We start from the raw sequence: 20,867 nt of genomic DNA on the forward strand, positions 1-20,867 counted from the left end.
TGTATCTACGTACTCAAAATAGGTTATTAGCCAGACATGTCTCTTTGATTTGCTTGCGTATAAGAAACAGAACGATGAAATAATTTAAGTGCTAGAAGAAAAAAACCCCAATAAACTTAGTCTCAATTAGAGCGAATAAATAACACAACACATGTAGCTCATCCAAACAACAACAAACAATTCTCAAATCCTAAAAGCGAGCACTGATCGGATGAGAGGGCCCAACCAAACCGCCGCTGGACGCCCCATAGCCGCCGCTTCCAGCCGGCCTTCCACTGCCATAGGGAGTCGGAAGAGGAGGCGGCGGAGGCCCATAGGACCCCGATGGCAAAGGTGGAGCTGAGTACCCCCCATACGCGGACGACCTGCCTGCGTCTGAAGAGAACCCCCGCGAGCCTCCTCGCCTATCCCCAAAACCGCCACCGCCGGACGGCCTGTAGCGATTACGACCTAAAGATTAAAGAAACGGTAGGATATCGAGGGAAAAAACCCCAGTCAGCTCCAAATCATCTCCCAAAAAAACGACGAAATTTGGACAAGAGGTGAAGAGCTGACTCGCTACGAACACTTACGACTGCCTGCAGCTTCTCGGCTCCTAGCGGCTAGGTCCCTCAGCTTGGGATTGACCTTCTGACCGGCCTCATCCATAACGTGAATGAGATCGCGCGCCTGTCTTGCATTGACGTCGGTGAAAAACGTATAGGCGGTGCCCGTGCGATTGGCTCGCGCCGTGCGACCGATCCGATGAACGTAGTCCTCCGAGGAGTTGGGATAATCAAAGTTTATGACATACTTAATGTCAGACACGTCTGCGACGAGGAGATGAAGAAAAAAAATCAAATAAAAATTGATAACGAGAAGCGAAGAGGGAAACTTGAAAACAGAGAGAGCCGGGGACCGGACCGGGAGACTCACGACTGTTGACAGAACCGAGATGACAAAGCACGAAGCGAGGGAGAGAGAAAACGCAAACGCATACTGGCGCCGACGAAAGCATCGGATCTCCTATCCCATCCCTCTTTGAAACGCACTCACAGCGCCAGAATGAGTCCTTTCCGCTCCCTCGCCCCTTTCTCTGTGTATCCCCGTCCTATTTCCATATGCGCGAGCCTCGACTCCCGGCTGGCTTAAAGAAAACCTGTTCTCCCCCCACCCCCACCCCCTCTTTTCTTTTAAGCTCGTGAAGATAACGTGGACGGCGACGGAACTGCGCGCGAAAATACTTACCAAGCCCCCGCGCGGCGACGTCGGTCGCAATGAGGATCGGATATTGACCGGATCGGAATTCTAGACACTTCGCTCGCGTATCTACTTATCGGAATTTCTTTCCAGCGTACCTTTGAGGACCCATTCGCGCTCGCTCTGGGCTTTGTCGCCGTGGATACAGATAGCCGGCCATCTGAGAGAGAGAGAGATTGCCCTATAATATATATGGGAGGTGATTCTTTACCCTCCGCGTCGAAGTTTCCTCGTCAATTCGTCGACTTTCTTTTTCGTCTCTGCAAAGACAAGAGTCTGGGGGGCGGACAATAATATCCAATTAAATTTCGTCAATAAATTCGGTGACGTTTCACCTTGTTTTCGCGTTCGGTCATAATCTCTTCAAGAAGTTTCATCAGCCTAAAGAAAAGGAAGAAGTTGAGCCGCAGAGAAACGTCAATCTGTGTAAGTGCCTTGGCTCCTTTTCATATTCGCTCAAAACGTCAACTATCTGAACAATGTTGTGATTAGCGGACAAGTCAGTGGACCCAACATTAATCCGAATATAATCCTGCAAGTAATCTTCAGCCAAAGCTAAAAAAGGACATTTATTAATTAATAATTCAACCCGCTTACGCATACATACATCGGACTTCCTTGGGCCAAGTTGCACTCCACATGAGCGTCTGCCTATCCGGCTATTAAAAAATATATATTTGACGTAATAAATACGAGAGATATTTTACTTACCCGCACTTGCCCCACGATTTTTCGAATCTGCGGTTCGAATCCCATGTCAAGCATACGATCAGCTTCATCCAAGACCTAAGAATAAGAAATTCATTTCTTTCTCCTCGCGTGGGGGAAAAAAAGACGTTTTTATTAAAAAGCTTACCAGATAGGTGCATCGAGCCAGATTGGTCTTATTCGATTCCAACATGTCTAGCATGCGACCCGGAGTAGCAACGCAGATCTCGACACCTGCGATTGAGAAGAGAAAATGTCAAGCGTCGGAATCACGCTCAACTAGACACGCACCTCGTTCCAAATCTCGGATTTGAGGACCGCGAGCCGCTCCCCCGTATACGCAAGTGCTCTTCACGCGACAGGGCCCTCCAAACGTAACAGCAACTTCCTGGACAACGAAAGGAAGTGCTACATTCATCTATAGTACGTATAGAAGACGTTTCACCTGAACTTGTTGAGCCAGCTCGCGTATAGGACAAAGTACGAGAACCTGGAGAGAGAAAAACGAATTATTTATTATTATTACTCTTCCTAAACTTACGATTGGGCCGTCGCCTCGCTCAAGTCTTGGCTGATTTATAATATGCACCAATGCGGGTAGAATGAACTAAATGAGGCCACACACGTGACCTAATAAAAACATTCCGCGCCGCTTCAATACCGCTAATGTCTTCCCGGATCCCGTTTGAGCAACTCCGACCATGTTCCGCCCTGACAGCGCAAGAGGCCAACCCTTGAAAAAAAAAAACGGACTTGGGACTCGTATTCATTTTCTTTTCTCCTCACAATGTACCTGCGATTGTATTGATGTTGGTGAAACGAAATTCTGCTTTTTCAAAACGTCCATGATGTAGCCTAATTTTTGGTATATTTGAGGAGGAAAATATATATGTAAATGCGTTCATACTTGGGAAATTCGCCTCGTCGAAAGAGAACACGGCACGAGGGCAATTTTGGCCGTTAATCGTGATTTGTTTCTCTCGAAGAAACGCCTGCACGTCTCTCTAAAGAATTGAAATCTTTAGTATATAGTAATCAGAAAAATGACGTCACTCCTAGAAATTCCAGAAATGACGTCGCAGCGAAATCATACACCCATTGAAGGTATACATCAAGTTCTTTTATGTACGCGACAACGCGTCTACGTCACGGGCAATTAGGGGCTCCCAACTTCGCGTTTACGCGTTTCTTGCGCGTTTCTTGCGCGTTCTTACTTCCGATCGCGATTGCACGGTCGCGTGTTCGACGTAGAAGTCCTTTTTGAACGATGGCAGGCGTGTGACGTCCCATCGGGGCGTTCGAAGACGCGAACCGACGTCGAATTCCTTGTCCCTGCGCGGCGGAGGCCCGCGGCTCGAACTGCGAGACGGACGAACGAGTTTCAACGGGTTGCGCGCGCGCGTCGGGCAAAAATAAAGGGGCCTCACCCCGACGATCGGCTATACGAGTCGAAACGAGAGCGATCGTTTCGGTCGTAGTGATCGTTGTATCGTCGCGACGACATATCGAACCGCTTGGTAGAAAGAATGCGCTGAAGTTGAACACGTGGAAACCGACCGAATGACATCACACTTTGATATTTACGAGACTACGACACAAACGAAAACGCGGTCTACTCACGTGCACAGTATTTTTTTGCTAAAAGTACTGTACAAAAAAGTTTTTAAAAAAGCTGCAACACTCGACTCGAAGCTCCTTCGGTCGAGCACCTAAAAAACAAAGGAAATAAATAATCTGCTCAAACTGTCGGTGTACGTACCTTTTTGTCCTTCGTTCGTATTGGTTACACCACGTGGAGGTTTGTAGCCCAAAAGGGAGCGAGTCTTAGCATCATCGGCTCGTGGGACGTTTCTTCCTTTATGATAAATAACTATTAATCGATCATATATACAGTAGTTCACGGTCAATTTGGGATGAAAAAGCATGAACTATAGTTCACGGTCAATTTGGAAAATGAAAAAGCATGAACTATAGTTCCCGGTCAATTTTAGATAAAAAAGCGTGAACTATAATAGTTCACGGTCAATTTTAGATAAAAGCGTGAACTATAGTTCAGGGTCAATTTGGATGAAAAACCATGAACTATATAGTTCACGGTCAATTTTGAATGAAAAGGCGTGAACTATTATAGTTCACGGTCAATTTTAGATGAAAAACCATGAACTATATACAGTTCACGGTCAATTTTAGATGAAAAAGCGTGAACTTATAGTTCACGGTTAACTTATAGTTCACGGTTCATCCTAACTATTATTAGACGACGTGGGCACTGCCGATTAAGTGCCGAGGATTTTTCTCTATGGGAAGGGAGCAGCAAAGCCCTAAAGAAACATTTTAGGGAAGCGTGATCATTGGCTAGTTTTTGATAAAATTCTTGTCTTTTAAGAACTTAGTCATAAACGAGATTAATACCATAATAAATCAAATGTATTACCTTGAGCACATCACTTCTTTCTCCAATTGAGCGAATTTTCGTTGAAGGACACAAATCCCCAATGACAAATGGAGCTCTGTTTCAATTTTCACAGTGACATGACCAAAACTATATATATCCATTTAATTAAAAATCAATAAGAAATTCGGATATCATTGTGACAAAACCTCACCGTCTTTGTTATCATCAATGAGAAGATGAAGTGATATCTCTTCTAATCCAATTGCACGACTCCCTCTGGGTGATGGATCAATAATCAATGGTTGTCCAGCTCTATCACAATCAATTAGTAGTCGTCATAATTAGTCATTAATAATTTACAATTACTTCATTATGTAAATTCAACACGAATGATTGCCAATTTCCTCTCACACTATCTCCAAAAAGAATGGCCTGATTTTTGGTCAATTGACACCATGAGAACTCATTCGAAAGCTTTATTTAAAATTGACCTTCAAGAGAAAACGAGAGAAAGTCTACTGATTCATGAAAAAGAGACTCGTGGTAGATTTCTTACTTGTCAATTAATTAATTAATTAATTAATTAAAAATTCTTTTGGGCCGAAAATTTCCCAAGTGTTACGTCGGACTGAAATCGACTCGTCTAAAAATGCAAGAGTTACTCCATTTCGTAATAATAAATTCCAACACGTTTTCATACCAATTTCGCTCTCGTTTCGAGCCTTTTCCGCCGAACCGAGACGTTTGAACGCGTCTAGATGTACAAACTGCATTCGCCTTACAGAAAAAATAGCGTTTTAGGCCTTACTTAGCTCGCAAAGTTCGTTCGAGGCGCTACGTAAGCCGTTCGACGTTCTCCTTCGATTTTCCGAGCGAATGACGAGTTGCGCTCTCGTATTTATCGTAGAAGAGGCCGCGTTTCGCTCGAATTCGGTCGCGAATGGCCTCGAAACGAACTTCGTTCCCGTCGATCTTTCGATATCACGTGAATCGTACGCCCGTATCTTCGTGCGACGAAATGAGCGGCGAAATACAACGAAAAGACGTACCTAACCGCGTTTTCGTTTCGTCGCGGCCACGTTTTCTCCGCCATCTTGTTCGATGTAGGTGCGATATCTGTCGCCTCTAACCGAAATCGTTATGCAATATTTCGTCAGACCGGAATCGAAACCGGTTTGCCGTTTGACACCTTCTTTCCAAAGAGCCAATGAGCACGAAGAGCGGAAACCAGAAAGCCAATCAGAGCGATGGGCGGGGTCATTGTATATAAGGAGCACGCGCCCCCAATTTCCTTCAGTCGCGGCTGAGGGTGGATGGGTAGCGGAGCAATCTGCGTCTCGTCCTTGACGGATCGACCCGGGAGCTTTGGCAAAAGGCAAGTCTGGATAGTTGACTCAGCGTGGCCCACGGTATAACGCCGTGCCGGAGCCTGTAGGCAGGGCAATGGGGGGCTTCGGCCTCGGTCTACGCACTGGGATTCGCGATTACTGCGGTCTTATTGTCGCTAATGGGCACGACTCACGTTAGGCTCGAGTGAGAAACGGCTCAGAGGGGGTGTTCAACCATGGCCTGGTTGCCGGCACTTTTCTCACCCGACAGCGCGATTAGACCAAAGATAATCCGACCCAGGAGACTTCGATTCTGGCATGCACTGTCTTTATTGTCGACTCCTACAAACGGTGGTCGGCCGCTCTCCACTTCCAGTAGCCCCGGTTCTTCTCAGGAACACATACCGAAGGGTTTTTTGGTACCACCGCGCCGGGGGACTACGGTATTAGGGACCGTCTCTCATCCAGGCGGGTACCGGTGGGGTGGCTGATGACGTCGTGGCTCGCCCGACACTTTTTGGAACGGGTGGCCATTGCTTTTGCGGTGGCTGCCTTGGGCTACGAAGCGTCCGAACCTCCGCGCGGTGTAGCCTGGATAGCGCGAATACGGACGCAGCAAAAAGGTACGTACAACGATTTTTTGACAGATACTAATTTTTTTTTCTTTTTTTAGGTGGAAGCGTGGACGAGAGAGCTCGAGAAATCGAAGACGGAACGACAGAGAGCGATATTTTTTGTTTTTAGATCGAAATGTGGACGAGAAGGCTCAAGAAAACGAAGATGAAACGACAGAGACGAATCTTCTTCTTTTTTCGGCGGAAACGTGAACGAAAGAGCTCAAGAAATCGACGACGGAACGACGGGATGTTTTCTAGGTGGAAATATGGACGAGAAGGCGAAGACGAAACGATCAAATCGAAGAAGGAACGATTGGAAGAAGTTTGCGAGCGATCGAGCGCATGCAGCGTTTTTTTCTTTCTTGTATCAAATAAAACTGCTGTAAAACTCTATGGTAATGGCTCGTCAGCGCTGTTTCGCGAAGAAAACGCGACGGCAGTTCGATTTTATCGCTCCGCGTCGGTGTCTCCAAACCCGGACTAATCGATCGTTTCTTTGGACTTCCCGTATAATCTATCTTGACCGCGTGGCCGATGTACCAAGCTGAAGAATTCGTAGAGGGAGAGGTACGGGCATCGTAGACGCGTCTGGCTCGTTTGCATCGCGGACTCATCTAGTACGACGCATCGGCGTATCCTCCGATCTACGGCGGCGTCGAAATGTATCCGTACGGATACGGAGCCCCCGTCGACGCCGTCGCCGTCGTTCAGGAGGAGATGCGCGCACCCCAGTCGCGCATACCCGAAGTCGTTAGAAACTTCCTCGTCTATTTTCACCGACAAATGGTCGATAAAGTGAGGAAAAAAGGAGGAGAAGAAATCGCGTTCGTCGTTTAGCGTCTCGTTCGATAGAATGTCGCCGAACTGCAGAATATCTACGAACAGGGGTATGACGTCGTCGTCGAAAAATCGACGATAAAAGATTAATTATTTATTTAATTAATTAATAAGATACAATCGCCTGTCTGAGCGTTTCTACAAATCGTCACCTTGGCCTGATGTGGAGTTGGTGGAACCTTTGATTGGTCGAGGTAAATTTAATTAATTAATTAAAGTCAACTACAATGGACTGATTGACGTCTTTTTTAGACTTGGTTTTCCAGACTCTATACAAGGAACTCTATTTTCGCCACATTTACGCGAAACTTCAGGTACGCCCTTTTTTGGCCAACTTGTACTCCCCACTTATCCTCTCCTACTCTTCAGCCGTCTTTGGAGCAGCGTTTTGAATCTTATTACAACTACTGCGATCTGTTCAACTACATTCTAGGTGAGAGCGCTCTTTTATTTAATAATTAATTTTTGAAATGTCTTTTTCAAGGTGATGATGAGCCATTTGATTTGGAGTTGCCTCACCAGTGGCTGTGGGACATCATCGACGAATTCATATATCAGGTAGAAATGGAATATCTATGAAAAATCACGGCCAATAATTTATCGATATTATACAGTTTCAATCGTTTTCGCAATTTCGTAGTAAGCTGAAACAGCGTTCAGAAGATGAGATAGCCTTTTTCAAGGCAAACCCAATGGTGAGTCTATTCAACATCACCTAACACAAAGTAACGCGACTATCGTTTCCTTTAGGTCTGGAATGTCCACAGTGTTCTCAACGTCCTTTACTCACTAATCAACAAATCGAAAATCAATGAGCAATTGCAGCACCTGGATAGTCCAGCGGTCGATGGAGACGAGGCTTCGTCCGACAGGGCCGTGGAGGAACGATCGCTCTACAAAATGTTGGGATATTTCAGTCTGGTCGGCCTCCTGCGACTGCACTCGCTTCTCGGCGACTATCACGAAGCAATTGAAGCGATGCAATTTGTACAACTCAACAAGAAAGTACGTTTTGTTTTCTGTGTGTGAGGAGGGGGTCCTTAGCTTCTGTTGCCTTTCTTGGCTTGAATTGTGCCACGAAAGTGAACCAGGAGCTTAGATTAACACGAGCATCTGATAATTGCCTTCTGTGACTTTGGCATTATGGTCACAAAAGCGAGCCAATGATGTACATTCGTTTTTTTGTCTAGACTTTCGCGGCTGGCGTTCCTGGGTGTCAGGTGACCACCTTCTACTATCTCGGTTTTGCTTATTTGATGATGAGAAGATACTCAGTGAGAAAACGACCTGGCCTGTGTTTTCACATCTGATCTTTCCCCATAGGAAGCTATTTTGACGTTCTGCAATATCCTCTTGTACATTCAGAGAACGAAGCAGCTTCTGGAGATGAAAACGATGCAGTATGACAGCGTAAGTATAATCAATCAGCAGCCTAAAACTATTTCACATCACATCTCGATTCTAGATGATGAAACAGAACGAACAAATGTACCATCTGCTCGCCATTGCCCTAACTCTTTCTCCCCAGGTGCAGATGTTCTCACTACCGCTCCATCCTTTTAATTCCCTGTGTTCAGAGAATAGACGAAAGTGTTCATACTTTGATGAGAACTAAATTGGGAGATAAACTGGATTTTCTTGCGCAAGGGTCAGTGAGATCACTCTTTTAATTCTCATCTATCTATTGACGTTTCAGTGACGAGAAGCAATTTGAGGAAATGTTCTCATTTGCCTGTCCAAAATTCCTTTCACCTGTTCCTCCAAACTTCGAAGAGCGACTGAACTTCAACAAGGTAAAGATGCGCATCAGCGTTTGGATGGTATAGCTAATCAAATCGATGGTGCAGGAAGCCTACAGGCAGCAGCTTCAGCTTTTTCTCACCGAAGTCAAACAGCAAAGGATTCTTACAGAAATACGAAGGCAAGAGTTTTAAAAAAAATCTGTTTGATGTAACTTGCCTTTACAGCTACTTGAAACTGTATGCTACACTTCCAATTTCGAAACTGGCTGCCTTTATGAAAAAGGTGAGAATCAATCATAGTGGCGTTCTGATACGTTTTGTAGCATCTTTCTATACTAGACCGAAGACGAAGTGCGCTCGTTTCTCATGTGTTTCAAAGTGAACGCTTTTCAAATGGAAAAAAGGACTTTCCTGACGTGTGTGTCTCTCTTTCTTTTAGCACAAAATGTGCAGCACGAAACAGCACCCGGCAGGCAAGGCATCCGGTAGCAGCTCCCAACTGTCAACAGACGTGGATTTCTACGTCAACGAGGTACAGAGAGAGAGAGCGAAGGGTGGCACTGAACTGAACACGTGGCTATGTAGGATATGATTCATATTGCCGACACGAAAGTGACGCGTCATTTCGGCGACTACTTCATCCGTCAAATTCATAAATTCGAAGAGGTAATGCAATAGCTCTTTTGATCCGTTTCTTGGCTGAAAAATCCTCTCTCCCCAGATGGCTCATCAATATCACGCCGATGCCGCCCGATTAAGAGCACTTAAGCTATGAACTTATTATACTAGTTGCATTGTTTTAGTTGATTCGTGATTACATACGTCATCTAAGTATTCGTGTGTGTGCTCGTGTTTTGCTTGCCTTATTGCTCCGGTTCGTCGTCCTCCGCTATAGGATCCAAGCTGGAGCGCTTCACGTTGACTTCCTGGCCTCCTACGATTATTTGCTGTCCACTTTGGGGTTCCGGAGGTGGCGCAACGGGAATGCTGCTACTCGCATGTGCCGCGGGAAAGGACGGCGCTTCGTTAGTATCCGGCGAAGTAGCCGCTATTTAAAATAAAAGATGAATTATCAGAGACGTACCGTACTGTCGAAGGAAAATCTTTTACAGTACTTACTTTTAATCGTTACCATAGCTGCCTCAACCATTTCGTCGCCGCTGTTTTCATCTTCGTCGTCAAAATGCCTCTTCGACTGCGCCAACTCGTGCATTAGATCAGCGCCGCCGCCCGAACTTTCATTTTCCGGCAAATCGACGTCGTTTTCGTTCTGCGCGGCAGCCGTCGGCTTCGGCGAGGCGGCGAGAGCTCGCTCCAGCGCAGCCATCATCGCCGCCGGCGACGTCGTCTGCCGCATCTCTTCGGCATCAAGAGAACTTTTCGTCGTCGCCGGTGCCGCCGGTGCCGCGCTCTTGGTATCCTTTGCAGCCTGAAGGGCGCGAGAAAGAGACGATTTTGCCGACGTCGTCGATTTCGTCGTCGATTTTGACGGCGGTGGCGTCGACGAAAGCCCCGTGTCTGTGACGGAGGAGCGACGAGAGTTGCCTTTGGATGACGGTGTCGAACTAGCACTTAAGCCTTCTAGAGTAAACGCTGTTCGCCTGTTTGAGAAGCATTTTGTACGTACGCCTGGAGAGCTGTCCCTTCGACAAGAGAGACGTTTCGGAAGACGTTGATTCTAGTGGCGGAGCCACTGGGACTCTCGACGATCTCCCCTCAATTGCCGGCTTTGTTTTAGTCGGCTTTCGACTGCGACGGAAAAGACTGAAGCTACTGCCGGACTTGACCGCGTCCGCGTGTCTGCCAAGCGAAACAGAAGGCAGTGGAAGGCGTCGCAGATAGACGCGTGATAAAACGCTTACTTTCTCTCAAACTCTTTTGCCCGTTTAATGACGATTCCAGGCAAGGGTGGGTGAGCTTCGTCGGCCTATATACGTAAACAAAGCTCCACTTTTATAAAATTCGTATAAAGAACATAGACACCTTACCGCATTTGAAGACAATCTGGCTCTTCTCTCCTGCGGCGTCTGCGCCGCCGACACGTCAAGTAATTCCCCGCGTTCCTTCTTCTTTTTCTCCAATTTCTTCATCAACTTCTCGCGCTCCTTTAGCGCTCTCTCGCGCGCCTTCTCCTTCTCCTTCTCCTCCTTTCTCAATCGCTTGCGTCGCTGCTCCTCTTCCTTTCTCAAGCGCTTTCTATTCTCCTCCTCCTTCTTTCTTCGCTCCTCGTCGCGCTTCTTTCGCTCTCGCGCCTCTTCCTCCTCCTTTCGCTTTCGCTCCTTCTCCTCCTGCCGCCGCCTCTCGACGTCCTTTCGCTCCTCCGTCGCCTTTCGTTCCTCCTCGCTTCGCTTCTGCATTTCGACGAGCCAAAACTCTTGACGCTCTTTCAAAATCCGTTGCCGCTCTTCTTCGTCCTTTCGCTTTTTCTCCTCCAAGGCTTTCTGCCGCGCTCGCTCCTCCTCGAGCCGTCGCTGCTTGATCGCGCGCTCCTCCTGTTCGCGAAGCAGCCGATATCGCCGCCTTTTCTCCTCGTCGCGACGATATCCATCATCGACTTCCCTAACGCTTGGCTGAACGGATCGAGACCTAAGGAATCTCCCCCCTATATCTATTTATCTGTTATTACTTCGCTCTCGTAGTGCTGGCGTTGTGCGATACGTTCCACTTCGAGTCGAGCTGTTCTTAGAGATGCTTCGAGATCTTGACGACGTCGGCGTTCTCTAGCCGCGTCCGCTATGCGCAGCTGTTCGCTCTCCGCCCAGCGCTGGTCCTTCACGCTGCCCAATTTGCGCGATCGCTTCTGTTCCTCTTCGATCAACTTCTGCATTTCCTACAACGAAAAATAAATAACTAAAATAATTTATTTTTAATAGATCTCGCCTCCCACTGCCGCTTCGCTTCCGGGTTGACTAAAATAGGTTCAACAGGTGATTGCTGACTTGCAGCAGCCTAAAAATAAATTAAATAATTTAATTAAAATTTTAATTTGTTGTTACCTTTGTCTCTTCAACCCACTCTTCAACTTTGATACTCGACGCTCGAGAGCTTCCTCGTCGACGAAGTTCTTTAGGTCGAAAAGTGGCCATCTGATGAAACGATTTTAGATCAAAAAGTTAGCTGGCATTGCGCGCGTGTCTACTTCTGCCTCGCGTTCTCTTTGGACTCGCATCGCTTCCTCGAGGAAGGCGACGCAGTCGGCGTGATCGTTGTTTCGTGCGAGATCGATAGGAGAATTATCATCTTTGTCGACCAGCAGGAGAGAGACGTCGTGGTCGTGCAAATACTGGAGCACTCTAGACAAACCGAGACTTTTTAGCGTACGTCGTACTGTCGAGCGCGCGCACGCAGGGCCGCAGGCGGGAAGAGCCAGGAAGTTGTCAGGATGAGTGCACGTGCGCGCGTGTAGATACCTGAGTTGCCCTTGTTCGGCGGCATCGTGGGCGGGCGTTCCGCCGTAATTGTCCCTTTCGACTCCAGTCGAGCCGGCTGATTCAATCAGCCACTGCAAAACGTGAAGATGTCCTGGAGAAATAACGTATAAAATGACCGGGATTCTTTGCACACTTGCAATACCTTGCGAAGCTGCGTAGTGAGTCGCGGTCGCTCCGTCGCCGGCGCGCGCTTTCACTCGACAACCGCCACTGGTAATGAGCCAGCGCACGCAATCCAAGTGGCCCTCCTGCGAGGCAGCGTGCAGACACGTCATCCCGTCATTGGCGCGCAAATTCGCGTCCGCCTTGCACTTGCCGACGAGATAGCGCACGCACGGCAAATGACCCTCTTGCGCGGCAAAATAAGTCGGAGTCGCCCCATTCGACGCCGTCGCATTGACAAACTGGTCACTATACGACGTCATATCGACGAGATACTCCAAAACGGCGAGTTGATTTTTCGCCGCGGCGAAGTGAATAGGCGTAACGCCGCTCTTCGTCTTCGCATCGAGTCGAGCATCGGCTTCGTCGACGAGCCAACGAACGACATCCAAGTGACCCATTTGAGTCGCCCAATGAATAGGAGTCGCGCTATTATTGTCGCGATCGTGCGCCGAGCACGCCGTATGGGCGACGAGATAGCGAAGACAGGCGAGATTTCCCGTCGCCGCGGCGTCGTGCGCCGGCGACGCGCCGTTGCGCGCGCGCACCGGTTCCACGCCGGCTTCGCCGTATTCGACGAGGTAGCGTAGGACGTCGAGATGACCGCGTCGCGAGGCGAGATGGAGCGCCGTCGCGCCGAAATCGTCGCGCGTGTTCGCGTCGAAGAGTCCGCCGCGCTGGCGCAGGCAAGCGACGATGCACGGCGTGTGGCCGTGCGTTGCCGCTTCGAGGATCGGCTTGGGCGAGCGAGCGCAAAGCGAACAGGGAATGGAAGCGTTGTTCATTTTTTGGCAACGCCCCAGATGAGGTAAAAACGAGGGATCACGTGAGGTACGTGTCTTCCTAATCTCGTGCACACGGCACACAACGTATATACAGTACGTACATAAAAACATGTTTACCTTATATGCGAATTCTAATCAAATTCTGATCCAATTGCAATGCTCATGTTTCCGTGATGTACGTACGTTGCGTGATACCAAAAATTCGTATCGACCACGACTACAGAATGGATACCCCTGTAGTTTCTTATTTTATTTCTGTGTGCCACGACTTACTTATGTCGCCCGTCTCCACGGTAACATTGACTGATTTGCACACGTCCTCGCATTCAAATGGAGGCACAAGCAGCCAACTCTTTGTGCCGGACACCTGAGCTTGCCACGAAACTTTATCAACGTGATCCATCTGATCAGATAGATACATTTAAACCGGGCAGGCAATCCACTTCTATATATCTCTCTCTCTGTAAGGTCCTTACGTGGAGAAATGCACCGGGTCCAGTTCCACCCATAAAAATCCAAGTGAGTTCAGAGCTTTCTTCATCAGCGGGTGGCAAAAAGTGCGGTCGTTCATAGTACTCCCTCATGATCTCGTCGACACCAGAATCACAGTTGCTCCTATAGGCACAATTTCTTTCCCTAAACTACTATTGATTTTTCATTCTCACCATCCAATATACCACGAGTCTTCCTTCAGCGATGCCCTCTTTTCAGTCATTCCCAAAAATTCCGACAGACTCTCCATATCGGTATTATACTCAAAAAATTGACACTCGGTCTCCGTCAGCTCGACGGAGTTCGGAACACGTCGATAAACGTCCCGGAAGAATTGATGACCAAAATTCGCGAGCGCGCTCCAATTTCGCGCGGCGCCCGTCACGACAACCGGATGCCCGGAATACGCGTATTTTCGCGCGAATTCGCTACGACTCACGCGCGCCGCCGGCACGCGCGGCACCGAATCGATGCAGGCGCGCGAACAGTCGACGATCGGCTGAGCCAATTGCATCATCACCACGTTGTTCTCGATTGCGCACGCATTCTCGTTGCCGAGCAGCGTTTCGGCTTCGTAGAAGACGATTGCGGCGATAAGAGCGAGCGCCGCGGCGCCGAAGGCCGAAATTGAGGCCCACCGTCGCTTAGGTCGGTTCGCGGCGTCGGATAGTTCTTTGAGAAAGACTTGTTCGGATATAGACGCGTTTTCGTCTCTGAGTTTTCTTAGTTTCTGCTCTAGACTTTGCATTCTCTCGCGTTCCCGGATACTGAGACCCGTCAATAACAGAATGTTTAATTTTCACGTCCAAAGTAATCGAATAAACTCTTAATTAGCGTAGAGTAAAGGGACCCAAAACCGTGTCTTTTATAGCTCTGACATACTGGGCTGGAACCCAATAGATCCAGTAACGAGATAGCTCTGTGGGTCCCAATTGAAATGCCTAATAAATACAATATATATGTATTTTTTCTAATTTCAGTACTGTTTTCCATACCAGCATGTGATAATCTTCGTGTCCTGCAATTGGTTCAGACACGATCGAGTGTACTGACGTCATAGGGATTTTCCGAGTTCGTTCTTATAAAACATGTGTTTTTTTCCAGCTGAAAATAGGACTACGTACCTTTTGTTTCTAGCCAGAACTGATCTAATTCCAACTTAAACGTCAGTCTCACTTTACTGCCATCCTTGTTGACCATTCCAGACAACGGAGTAGTAGGGAGACGATCCTAGTGAGTAGAGGAGAAATAGTTCATAAAAACCATTTGATCAATTGAAAATAGCACGTGTCGTCTTCTAGTTCCTGTCATTGCATCATCTGGCTTTCCTTTGCCAACGATCCTAGAATGAGGCTAAAGGCAAATCTGAATTCTATACTAAATTTCGAATCTATCGTCGATCCTGACCCTTTGAGTGCTAAGAGGTTCTTTAACGGGGTCTACAAATATTATTGACCTCGGCAAATAGATTCAATTAATTTGTACCTCGCGTTGGCTCGGCAACTACGGTTTTATCTACTTGAGTGGGAACTGCTTTGAGCAGATCGGTTGCAGTACTTCCCACAACCATCATCTTAGCCCCGTTGGAAATTTTCAAGTCCTTTAGCTGCTTGGAATCATCATTGAGAGCACCTGAAGACAAATTGCCTCAGCACAGCGCAAATACATAAAGCTAGCATTATTACCTTTGTACATCAATTTCATCATGGCAACTGGTACTCCTAATAAAAAAAGTTAGAAATCTTAAAATTAATTGATTAGTGTCAATTGGAAGTAAGGGAAGAAAATCTTAGCTACAATCAGTGGGGAAAGGGCTAAAGCAATGTTTGAAAGCGTGGGACACTTGACAGTGGGTAGATTGAGAAGAAGACCCTAAGCTACGCGCCTGAAAACTTTTCCGCATCTCGTACCTGTGAGCGATTCCAATTGCGTCTTCAGCTCTCCGACGGTGCTTTCAACGTTGCTGGCAACCTGTAAGGCGTTCTTCCTGTAAACGACCTTCAAAGTGATGTCATCGTTCGACGTCGAAACGGCGTCGTTTTTTATTTCGGCCGACGCGCCTTCCAATCCCGCGTTCTCCTCTAAAACGACTCTCTTGATCGATCAAAGAATTCATCGTCTGCATGGTCGACCTTCCATGACCGGCGGCCAAGGCCAGAAACTAGAGTATTTCTCTGGTTCAAGTAGAGTCGGCGTGCGCTAGACTGAAAGTGATGATGGGTGGAGTTTGTCTGATTCTGCTGTGGCTACTCTTACCTTTGTAAGATATCCGGTCTAGATTAAGCATGTATAAATAGAAATTTTGCTTTTAGATCTCGTGCAGGTAATCGATCACCGACGGTCGCTTTTTTGAGTGATTCAAATTTGCCCGGACTAAATCAATCACTCATTGATGATCTGGTGAACTTTCTCAAATCGAGCGATATCAAAGTGCTGCAAATCGACTCCAAAACCCTAGCAAATAGCTCAATATTCAATTCAAATTTGGTTGACTATCTCATTCTGACTCAAGCACCTCTCCTTCCCTATCAACTTCCCAACGTGACCAAAAATTACGTCCAATATCTCCAAACAGGCGGTCACCTTATTTCAATGGGAGGCAAACCTCCAACCTTGTCAAACGTCTCGCTGGAAGCGATTGCCGTCAATATCATGAGTGACTACGAACCGTACGTATTGACTGACGTCACGCTGACGAACTCCGATAGTTCGTCGTATTCCAATGCGTCGGGTTTGTCCGCCGTGGCGTGGGCATTTTCTAACGAAGCAGATTTCTATCCGTTTGTCGTCGCTCAGGACGAATTCCAGCGACTTGTCGGATACGGATTCTCGCTTTTGAATAACACCGGTGGTGCCTATAAGGGAAGTAGATGGTGGATCACGGGAATTACAACGCTCGACTTTTACACGTCGGATTTTTTCAAGAAAATCTTGAAGGCAATTGTGCTTGGGAAATTTGGTGCAAGAGATGCAGCTACAGCAGCTGCAACCCTATTTGCACAAATCGAATCACAGGAAAAATCATTGACTGTGCTGACAAATCCAGTCACCGTCTCCTCGAAAGATTTCTCTGATTATCTGAGTCTCAGTGACGATCGTCGATCGATTGTTTATCCCAACGGCGATCGGTACTTCATGATCGGTGCCGATTTTTATAGATCGTTGTCCGGAGAGTTTGATGCGGATACTATTGAACGAGATTTTCTCAAAGCCGCTCGAGCCGGGCTGAACACTTTCCGCATGTTTGGCTATTGCGACGCCTTGGAAAATCAGACGGACGTTCTCAATGCTATTCGACAGGCGTCACTGAAATTTGGCATTCACTGCTTGATTGATATGGATTGTAAGCCGGAAAAAGATCCCAGGCAAAAAAATCGAACTGGAGTCGAGTCGACGGCCGTTGCCATAGCACGCGTGCTTCAGAGTGAAAAATGGGTTCTGGGTTACGACATGTGTAACGAGCCCTATTATTTTGACATCGGTAACATCTATGTCAATGAGACGACGCTGCTGAAGCAAATTTATAATTATACTAATCACAAATACAAATTTAGCGATTATCAGCAATGGCTCAATCCTGGATATAGTTCGACGTTTCCCAACGTCGAACACGGGTTACCTATTCCTGACGAATTCGAGCCTGTCCTGTCCGATATTTCTAATATTTACGGCACGTGGATGAAATGGAGAATCGACGCCATTCGTCAAGTTGAAAATCATTCTCTTCTCACCGTAGGCTATAACACTCTTTTCGGTCTACTCGACGTCAACGAGGCTCTCGATTTCGTCAGTCACCACGCCTATCCCAACGCGCCTGGATACCAGTTTACAATCAATAATTTCACCGATACTCTCGCTGTGCCGACGACAATGGACAGGCTTGCATTGGTGTGGCATCCGTCATCAGATAAAAATACAAAATCCGGTTTTCCTCTCAGCAAAATTCGTCCAATCAGTTACGGCGAATTCGGAACGTCGAACGGCGACTTGGTAGGACGGAATCCAGACGCGCAATCGTTCGTGGATTTTCAAACGGGAGCTCTTTACGACATGATGTCCTGGCTTCGAATGCTGTGGAAGGAATTCAGCGGGGCCATTCGATGGCGCCTAAACGACAAGCCGTACACCATGTCGCTGCGCCAGGAGTCCTATATCGGACCCGACACCAATCAAGAGGTACAGTACGTACAATAAGGACCTTATAAAGAATAATACCTCTCTCGTCTTTTTTTTTCTTCAGACACATGAAAAATACATGAGGGAAAATAGGTTTGGGTACTACTGGTATGATGGCACGAAGGATGGACGAGCGAAACCCGTTGCTTACTGCACGCGCTTTCTTAGCGACTACATGCGTTTTACCGAGCGTCAAAGTGACGGAGTTCTGACGATTTTTAAAGCGGATACGCCGATTCATGCTGGTTATGTTTTCAACGCCAGCAACGCGTTTTTCGTTGGCGATTCTGCTCATTCGTCCAATTGGCTTCAGTTCAGTCCGATGTTTCCGACGTTCGACTCTTGTTCAAATTTGATGATGTATTGGAATTCTTCCCACATACGCGTCATGACGTCTGCAGACACGTTGGTATCACTGGATCCTTCTGCGCTCGTGGCAAATCTTTCCGCTGATTCCGTAGAAGTGATTGGATTCTCCGGTGGATGGAGCAAGAAAGAAAAGACGATATCCATAAAGTGCCTTAGCGGCAGTCCACTATGGATTTCAAATAAAAATCAAACGTGACGTGGATTGAAACGCTTTTCTCCAATAAATTACCTCACCTCACCCCCCGTGACAAGACTTATTAATACCAATAAAAATTTTCATCATAAACCTTATACGTCACGAAGCGACGCTCTCATCGAACTCAGTGAACTCGTCGCCGTCCCCCGCCCCCTCGCCGACCTCGATCGCCGAAACGGAACGATTCGCAAGCGATCGCTTCTTAACCGCTTCGAGAAACATCTCGAAATCCTCGACGTCTTTCTGAACGTCGTCGCCGTCGCTCGCCCCGCCCTCTTCGAGACGCGCATTATCGGGATCGTTGAGCCACTCGGTAAACGCGGCGTCCGATGACGACGCCGCGTCGCTTTTCTTCGCTCCCGCGTCTTTTTTTCGTTCCTTGTCGAGCTGAGCGGCGCGCGCCGCCGCGCGTTTCGCTTCGTAATAGGCCTCCTCTTCGAGCCGAAGATCTTCCTCCTGTTTCGCCATGCGGCGTTCGTATTCGGCGTCGAGTTCGCGCTGGCGTTGTACGAGACGATCGTAGCGGCCTTCGGCGACCGCTTTCGCTTCTTCGTCGGTGACGAGACCCGTTTTGGGTCGCGTTAGATTGTCGAGAGTCATGTCGTCGTCATCTGCTTCGAGTAGAGCGTCGACTTCGATCGAAAGTTGGTGTTGGCTGTACGTTGCTTTGTAGTGGGCGCGATTGCCGGCGCCACCGATGTCGAAGAGGCCAGAGTTGAAACAACGAGACCCGCAGGAGCCCATGTTCGAAGTCACGCGATACGGCTCTGCGCGACGCGTCCTAATGACGTCACTTGTTTATCGTCATGTGACGATAGCAAGCAACTGAGGACGAGGAAGAACGAGAATTGCAAAGGCATGTACGGTGTACTGGCGACGAAAAACTGGTGATGTTGTGCACTTTCACGCTTTCTAGTAGCTATGCCAGTGGCTATAGAAAGATCGTTACTGCGCATGCGACCGTAAAGATGCAATGTCTTACGTCCGCCAACTGAACGTTGCAAGAAGTCGATGGATAAGAAAGAGAAGAAGATAAGGAAGAAGAGTAGAGCAACACTGGAGGATCCAGAATCTCTCGCATCACCCAGCACGGACACACCATCAAAACGCAGCAAAAACGTCGCCAAGAGCTCGAAAAAGAAACCCAAACGCACCAAATCGTCGGACAGAATCGAAGAAGCTGCAACGACGAATGCAAAGCCAAACGGACAAGAGCAGGAAAAGATCCCCCGTCCTCCGTCCCGTATGCGTATGCGCACCGTGGCGGTAGCGTTGCCCGGATCGATCCTCGACAACGCGCAAACGCCCGAACTTCGAACGTATCTCGCCGGTCAAGTGGCGCGCGCCATGGCAATCTTCAACGTCGACGAAGTAATCGTCTTCGACGACGGCACCGTTCCCGTCGCGTCGTCGTCAAGGCGACAGGCAAGCACGTGCAATCTAATGGCGCGCATTCTGCAATACTTGGAAACGCCTCAATACCTTCGCAAGCCATTCTTTCCCAAGCACCCAGATCTCCAATACGCCGGCTTGCTGAATCCCCTCGACGCTCCGCATCACGTCCGAGCCAATGACTGCGTTTCTTTTCGCGAGGGAATTGTCATCAATCATCCGACGAAGCCGCACAAGGGCTCCTACGTCGACTGCGGTCTCCAAAAAGAGGTCCAAATCGATCGTAAACTCGAACCGGGAACGCGTGTTACCGTTCGAATGGGAGAAGAGAAAAAACGCGCGTACGTAGGCAAAGCCGTGTCGCCGCACACGCCCAAGACCGAGGGAGGTCTCTATTGGGGTTACTCGGTTCGAGTGGCTGACAGCCTCGGTCGAGTCTTCTCTGAGTGTCCTCACGTTGATGGCTATGACGTCACGATCGGTACGTCAGAGCGAGGAAGTGACGTCAACCTATTGACGTCACTAGACGATTCCACCTGTCACGTCTTGATTGTTTTTGGGGGCGTCAAGGGTATCGAAGCGGCGCTGGAGAACGACGAGAGTCTTCGCGTATCGGACGCTCGTCATCTGTTTGATTACTGGGTGAACACGTGTCCGAATCAGGGCAGTCGAACGATTCGAACTGAAGAAGCGTTGCTCGTCAGCTTGGCCGCTTTTCGACGGTTCCTGGACAGAGACGTTAGCTTGAATGCATAATGCTATCATTGAATAATTAAATAAATGTCCTTAAAAAGATTCGCGGGGGTGGTAAATAGTTCCGCCTGATACAGGTGCGTCGCGTCTTCTCGACGACGACGTCGTGATGCCAACGCATAGAAGCCACGTGCGACAATACACCATGTGTGGAAACCCGCAGAGAGGAAAACGTCAGGAAATGCTGTTGGGAAGCGTGAATTATTAACAAAATACCAGAGGCGCGTGCAAGGACGCGTAGACGT

The 20,867-nt window shown here is 48.0% G+C and overlaps 8 protein-coding genes and 1 long non-coding RNA gene across 11 annotated transcripts; 3 read left to right on the forward strand and 6 right to left on the reverse strand.

Annotated features, from left to right (window-relative positions):
- Positions 1 to 23: 23 nt before the first annotated feature.
- Positions 24 to 3,513, reverse strand: LOC136183478 (probable ATP-dependent RNA helicase DDX5). The gene is made up of 18 exons (XM_065970135.1): positions 3,375 to 3,513; positions 3,162 to 3,306; positions 2,855 to 2,951; positions 2,741 to 2,802; positions 2,609 to 2,680; positions 2,489 to 2,554; positions 2,393 to 2,437; positions 2,239 to 2,335; positions 2,096 to 2,181; positions 1,951 to 2,025; positions 1,847 to 1,898; positions 1,674 to 1,794; positions 1,575 to 1,620; positions 1,451 to 1,515; positions 1,338 to 1,399; positions 1,228 to 1,287; positions 573 to 809; positions 24 to 450 (listed from the first exon to the last, which is right to left on the reverse strand). The coding sequence occupies exons 1-18, from the start codon at positions 3,449 to 3,451 to the stop codon at positions 191 to 193; spliced, it is 1,725 nt and encodes a 574-aa protein (XP_065826207.1). The 5' UTR covers positions 3,452 to 3,513; the 3' UTR covers positions 24 to 190.
- Positions 3,514 to 3,702: 189 nt separating this feature from the next.
- Positions 3,703 to 5,344, reverse strand: LOC136183490 (uncharacterized). The gene is made up of 7 exons (XR_010669177.1): positions 5,151 to 5,344; positions 5,043 to 5,096; positions 4,899 to 4,985; positions 4,709 to 4,833; positions 4,554 to 4,654; positions 4,382 to 4,489; positions 3,703 to 3,802 (listed from the first exon to the last, which is right to left on the reverse strand). It is a non-coding gene; the product is annotated as an uncharacterized lncRNA (long non-coding RNA).
- A 1,445-nt stretch (positions 5,345 to 6,789) lies between these two features.
- Positions 6,790 to 9,700, forward strand: LOC136183940 (eukaryotic translation initiation factor 3 subunit L-like). Its single transcript, XM_065970753.1, has 20 exons — positions 6,790 to 6,854; positions 6,906 to 7,082; positions 7,140 to 7,174; positions 7,239 to 7,318; positions 7,377 to 7,438; positions 7,494 to 7,557; positions 7,609 to 7,682; positions 7,739 to 7,819; positions 7,875 to 8,129; positions 8,315 to 8,398; positions 8,448 to 8,534; positions 8,590 to 8,652; positions 8,702 to 8,772; positions 8,821 to 8,917; positions 8,972 to 9,045; positions 9,092 to 9,149; positions 9,206 to 9,244; positions 9,306 to 9,398; positions 9,452 to 9,532; positions 9,588 to 9,700. Exons 1-20 carry the CDS (start codon positions 6,822 to 6,824, stop codon positions 9,639 to 9,641), a joined length of 1,662 nt encoding a protein of 553 aa, XP_065826825.1. The 5' UTR covers positions 6,790 to 6,821; the 3' UTR covers positions 9,642 to 9,700.
- Positions 8,562 to 13,355, reverse strand: LOC136183938 (inversin-like). 3 transcript variants are annotated; one of them, XM_065970751.1, is made up of 12 exons: positions 12,440 to 13,355; positions 12,277 to 12,388; positions 12,006 to 12,159; positions 11,863 to 11,952; positions 11,747 to 11,815; positions 11,493 to 11,696; positions 10,855 to 11,436; positions 10,729 to 10,793; positions 10,494 to 10,666; positions 9,986 to 10,447; positions 9,729 to 9,914; positions 8,562 to 9,635 (listed from the first exon to the last, which is right to left on the reverse strand). In XM_065970751.1, exons 1-11 carry the CDS (start codon positions 13,353 to 13,355, stop codon positions 9,730 to 9,732), a joined length of 3,012 nt encoding a protein of 1,003 aa, XP_065826823.1. In that variant the 3' UTR covers positions 8,562 to 9,635; position 9,729. The 3 variants fall into 3 exon arrangements, with proteins under 3 accessions (XP_065826823.1, XP_065826822.1, XP_065826824.1); XM_065970750.1 differs by having other exon boundaries at positions 8,563 to 9,635; positions 9,689 to 9,914; XM_065970752.1 differs by having other exon boundaries at positions 8,563 to 9,914; positions 12,440 to 13,244.
- On the reverse strand, positions 13,282 to 14,484 carry LOC136183941 (uncharacterized). The gene is made up of 4 exons (XM_065970754.1): positions 13,910 to 14,484; positions 13,721 to 13,859; positions 13,518 to 13,647; positions 13,282 to 13,461 (listed from the first exon to the last, which is right to left on the reverse strand). The coding sequence occupies exons 1-4, from the start codon at positions 14,482 to 14,484 to the stop codon at positions 13,376 to 13,378; spliced, it is 930 nt and encodes a 309-aa protein (XP_065826826.1). The 3' UTR covers positions 13,282 to 13,375.
- Positions 14,485 to 14,509: 25 nt separating this feature from the next.
- On the reverse strand, positions 14,510 to 15,925 carry LOC136183942 (ubiquitin domain-containing protein UBFD1-like). Its single transcript, XM_065970755.1, has 9 exons — positions 15,869 to 15,925; positions 15,647 to 15,817; positions 15,422 to 15,457; positions 15,222 to 15,368; positions 15,144 to 15,175; positions 15,024 to 15,089; positions 14,861 to 14,966; positions 14,732 to 14,814; positions 14,510 to 14,677 (listed from the first exon to the last, which is right to left on the reverse strand). Exons 1-9 carry the CDS (start codon positions 15,873 to 15,875, stop codon positions 14,567 to 14,569), a joined length of 759 nt encoding a protein of 252 aa, XP_065826827.1. The 5' UTR covers positions 15,876 to 15,925; the 3' UTR covers positions 14,510 to 14,566.
- A 14-nt stretch (positions 15,926 to 15,939) lies between these two features.
- Positions 15,940 to 18,630, forward strand: LOC136183943 (uncharacterized). The gene is made up of 3 exons (XM_065970757.1): positions 15,940 to 15,996; positions 16,049 to 17,912; positions 17,977 to 18,630. Exons 1-3 carry the CDS (start codon positions 15,950 to 15,952, stop codon positions 18,475 to 18,477), a joined length of 2,412 nt encoding a protein of 803 aa, XP_065826829.1. The 5' UTR covers positions 15,940 to 15,949; the 3' UTR covers positions 18,478 to 18,630.
- Positions 18,451 to 19,726, reverse strand: LOC136183945 (AP-1 complex-associated regulatory protein-like). The gene is made up of 2 exons (XM_065970759.1): positions 19,460 to 19,726; positions 18,451 to 19,408 (listed from the first exon to the last, which is right to left on the reverse strand). The coding sequence occupies exon 2, from the start codon at positions 19,219 to 19,221 to the stop codon at positions 18,577 to 18,579; it is 645 nt and encodes a 214-aa protein (XP_065826831.1). The 5' UTR covers positions 19,222 to 19,408; positions 19,460 to 19,726; the 3' UTR covers positions 18,451 to 18,576.
- LOC136183944 (putative methyltransferase C9orf114 homolog) lies at positions 18,634 to 20,664 on the forward strand. The gene is made up of 2 exons (XM_065970758.1): positions 18,634 to 19,337; positions 19,397 to 20,664. Exon 2 carries the CDS (start codon positions 19,489 to 19,491, stop codon positions 20,623 to 20,625), a length of 1,137 nt encoding a protein of 378 aa, XP_065826830.1. The 5' UTR covers positions 18,634 to 19,337; positions 19,397 to 19,488; the 3' UTR covers positions 20,626 to 20,664.
- Positions 20,665 to 20,867: the final 203 nt, after the last annotated feature.

Source organism: Oscarella lobularis, chromosome 2, assembly GCF_947507565.1.
Source record: "Oscarella lobularis chromosome 2, ooOscLobu1.1, whole genome shotgun sequence".
Classification (NCBI taxonomy): Eukaryota; Metazoa; Porifera; class Homoscleromorpha; order Homosclerophorida; family Oscarellidae; genus Oscarella; species Oscarella lobularis.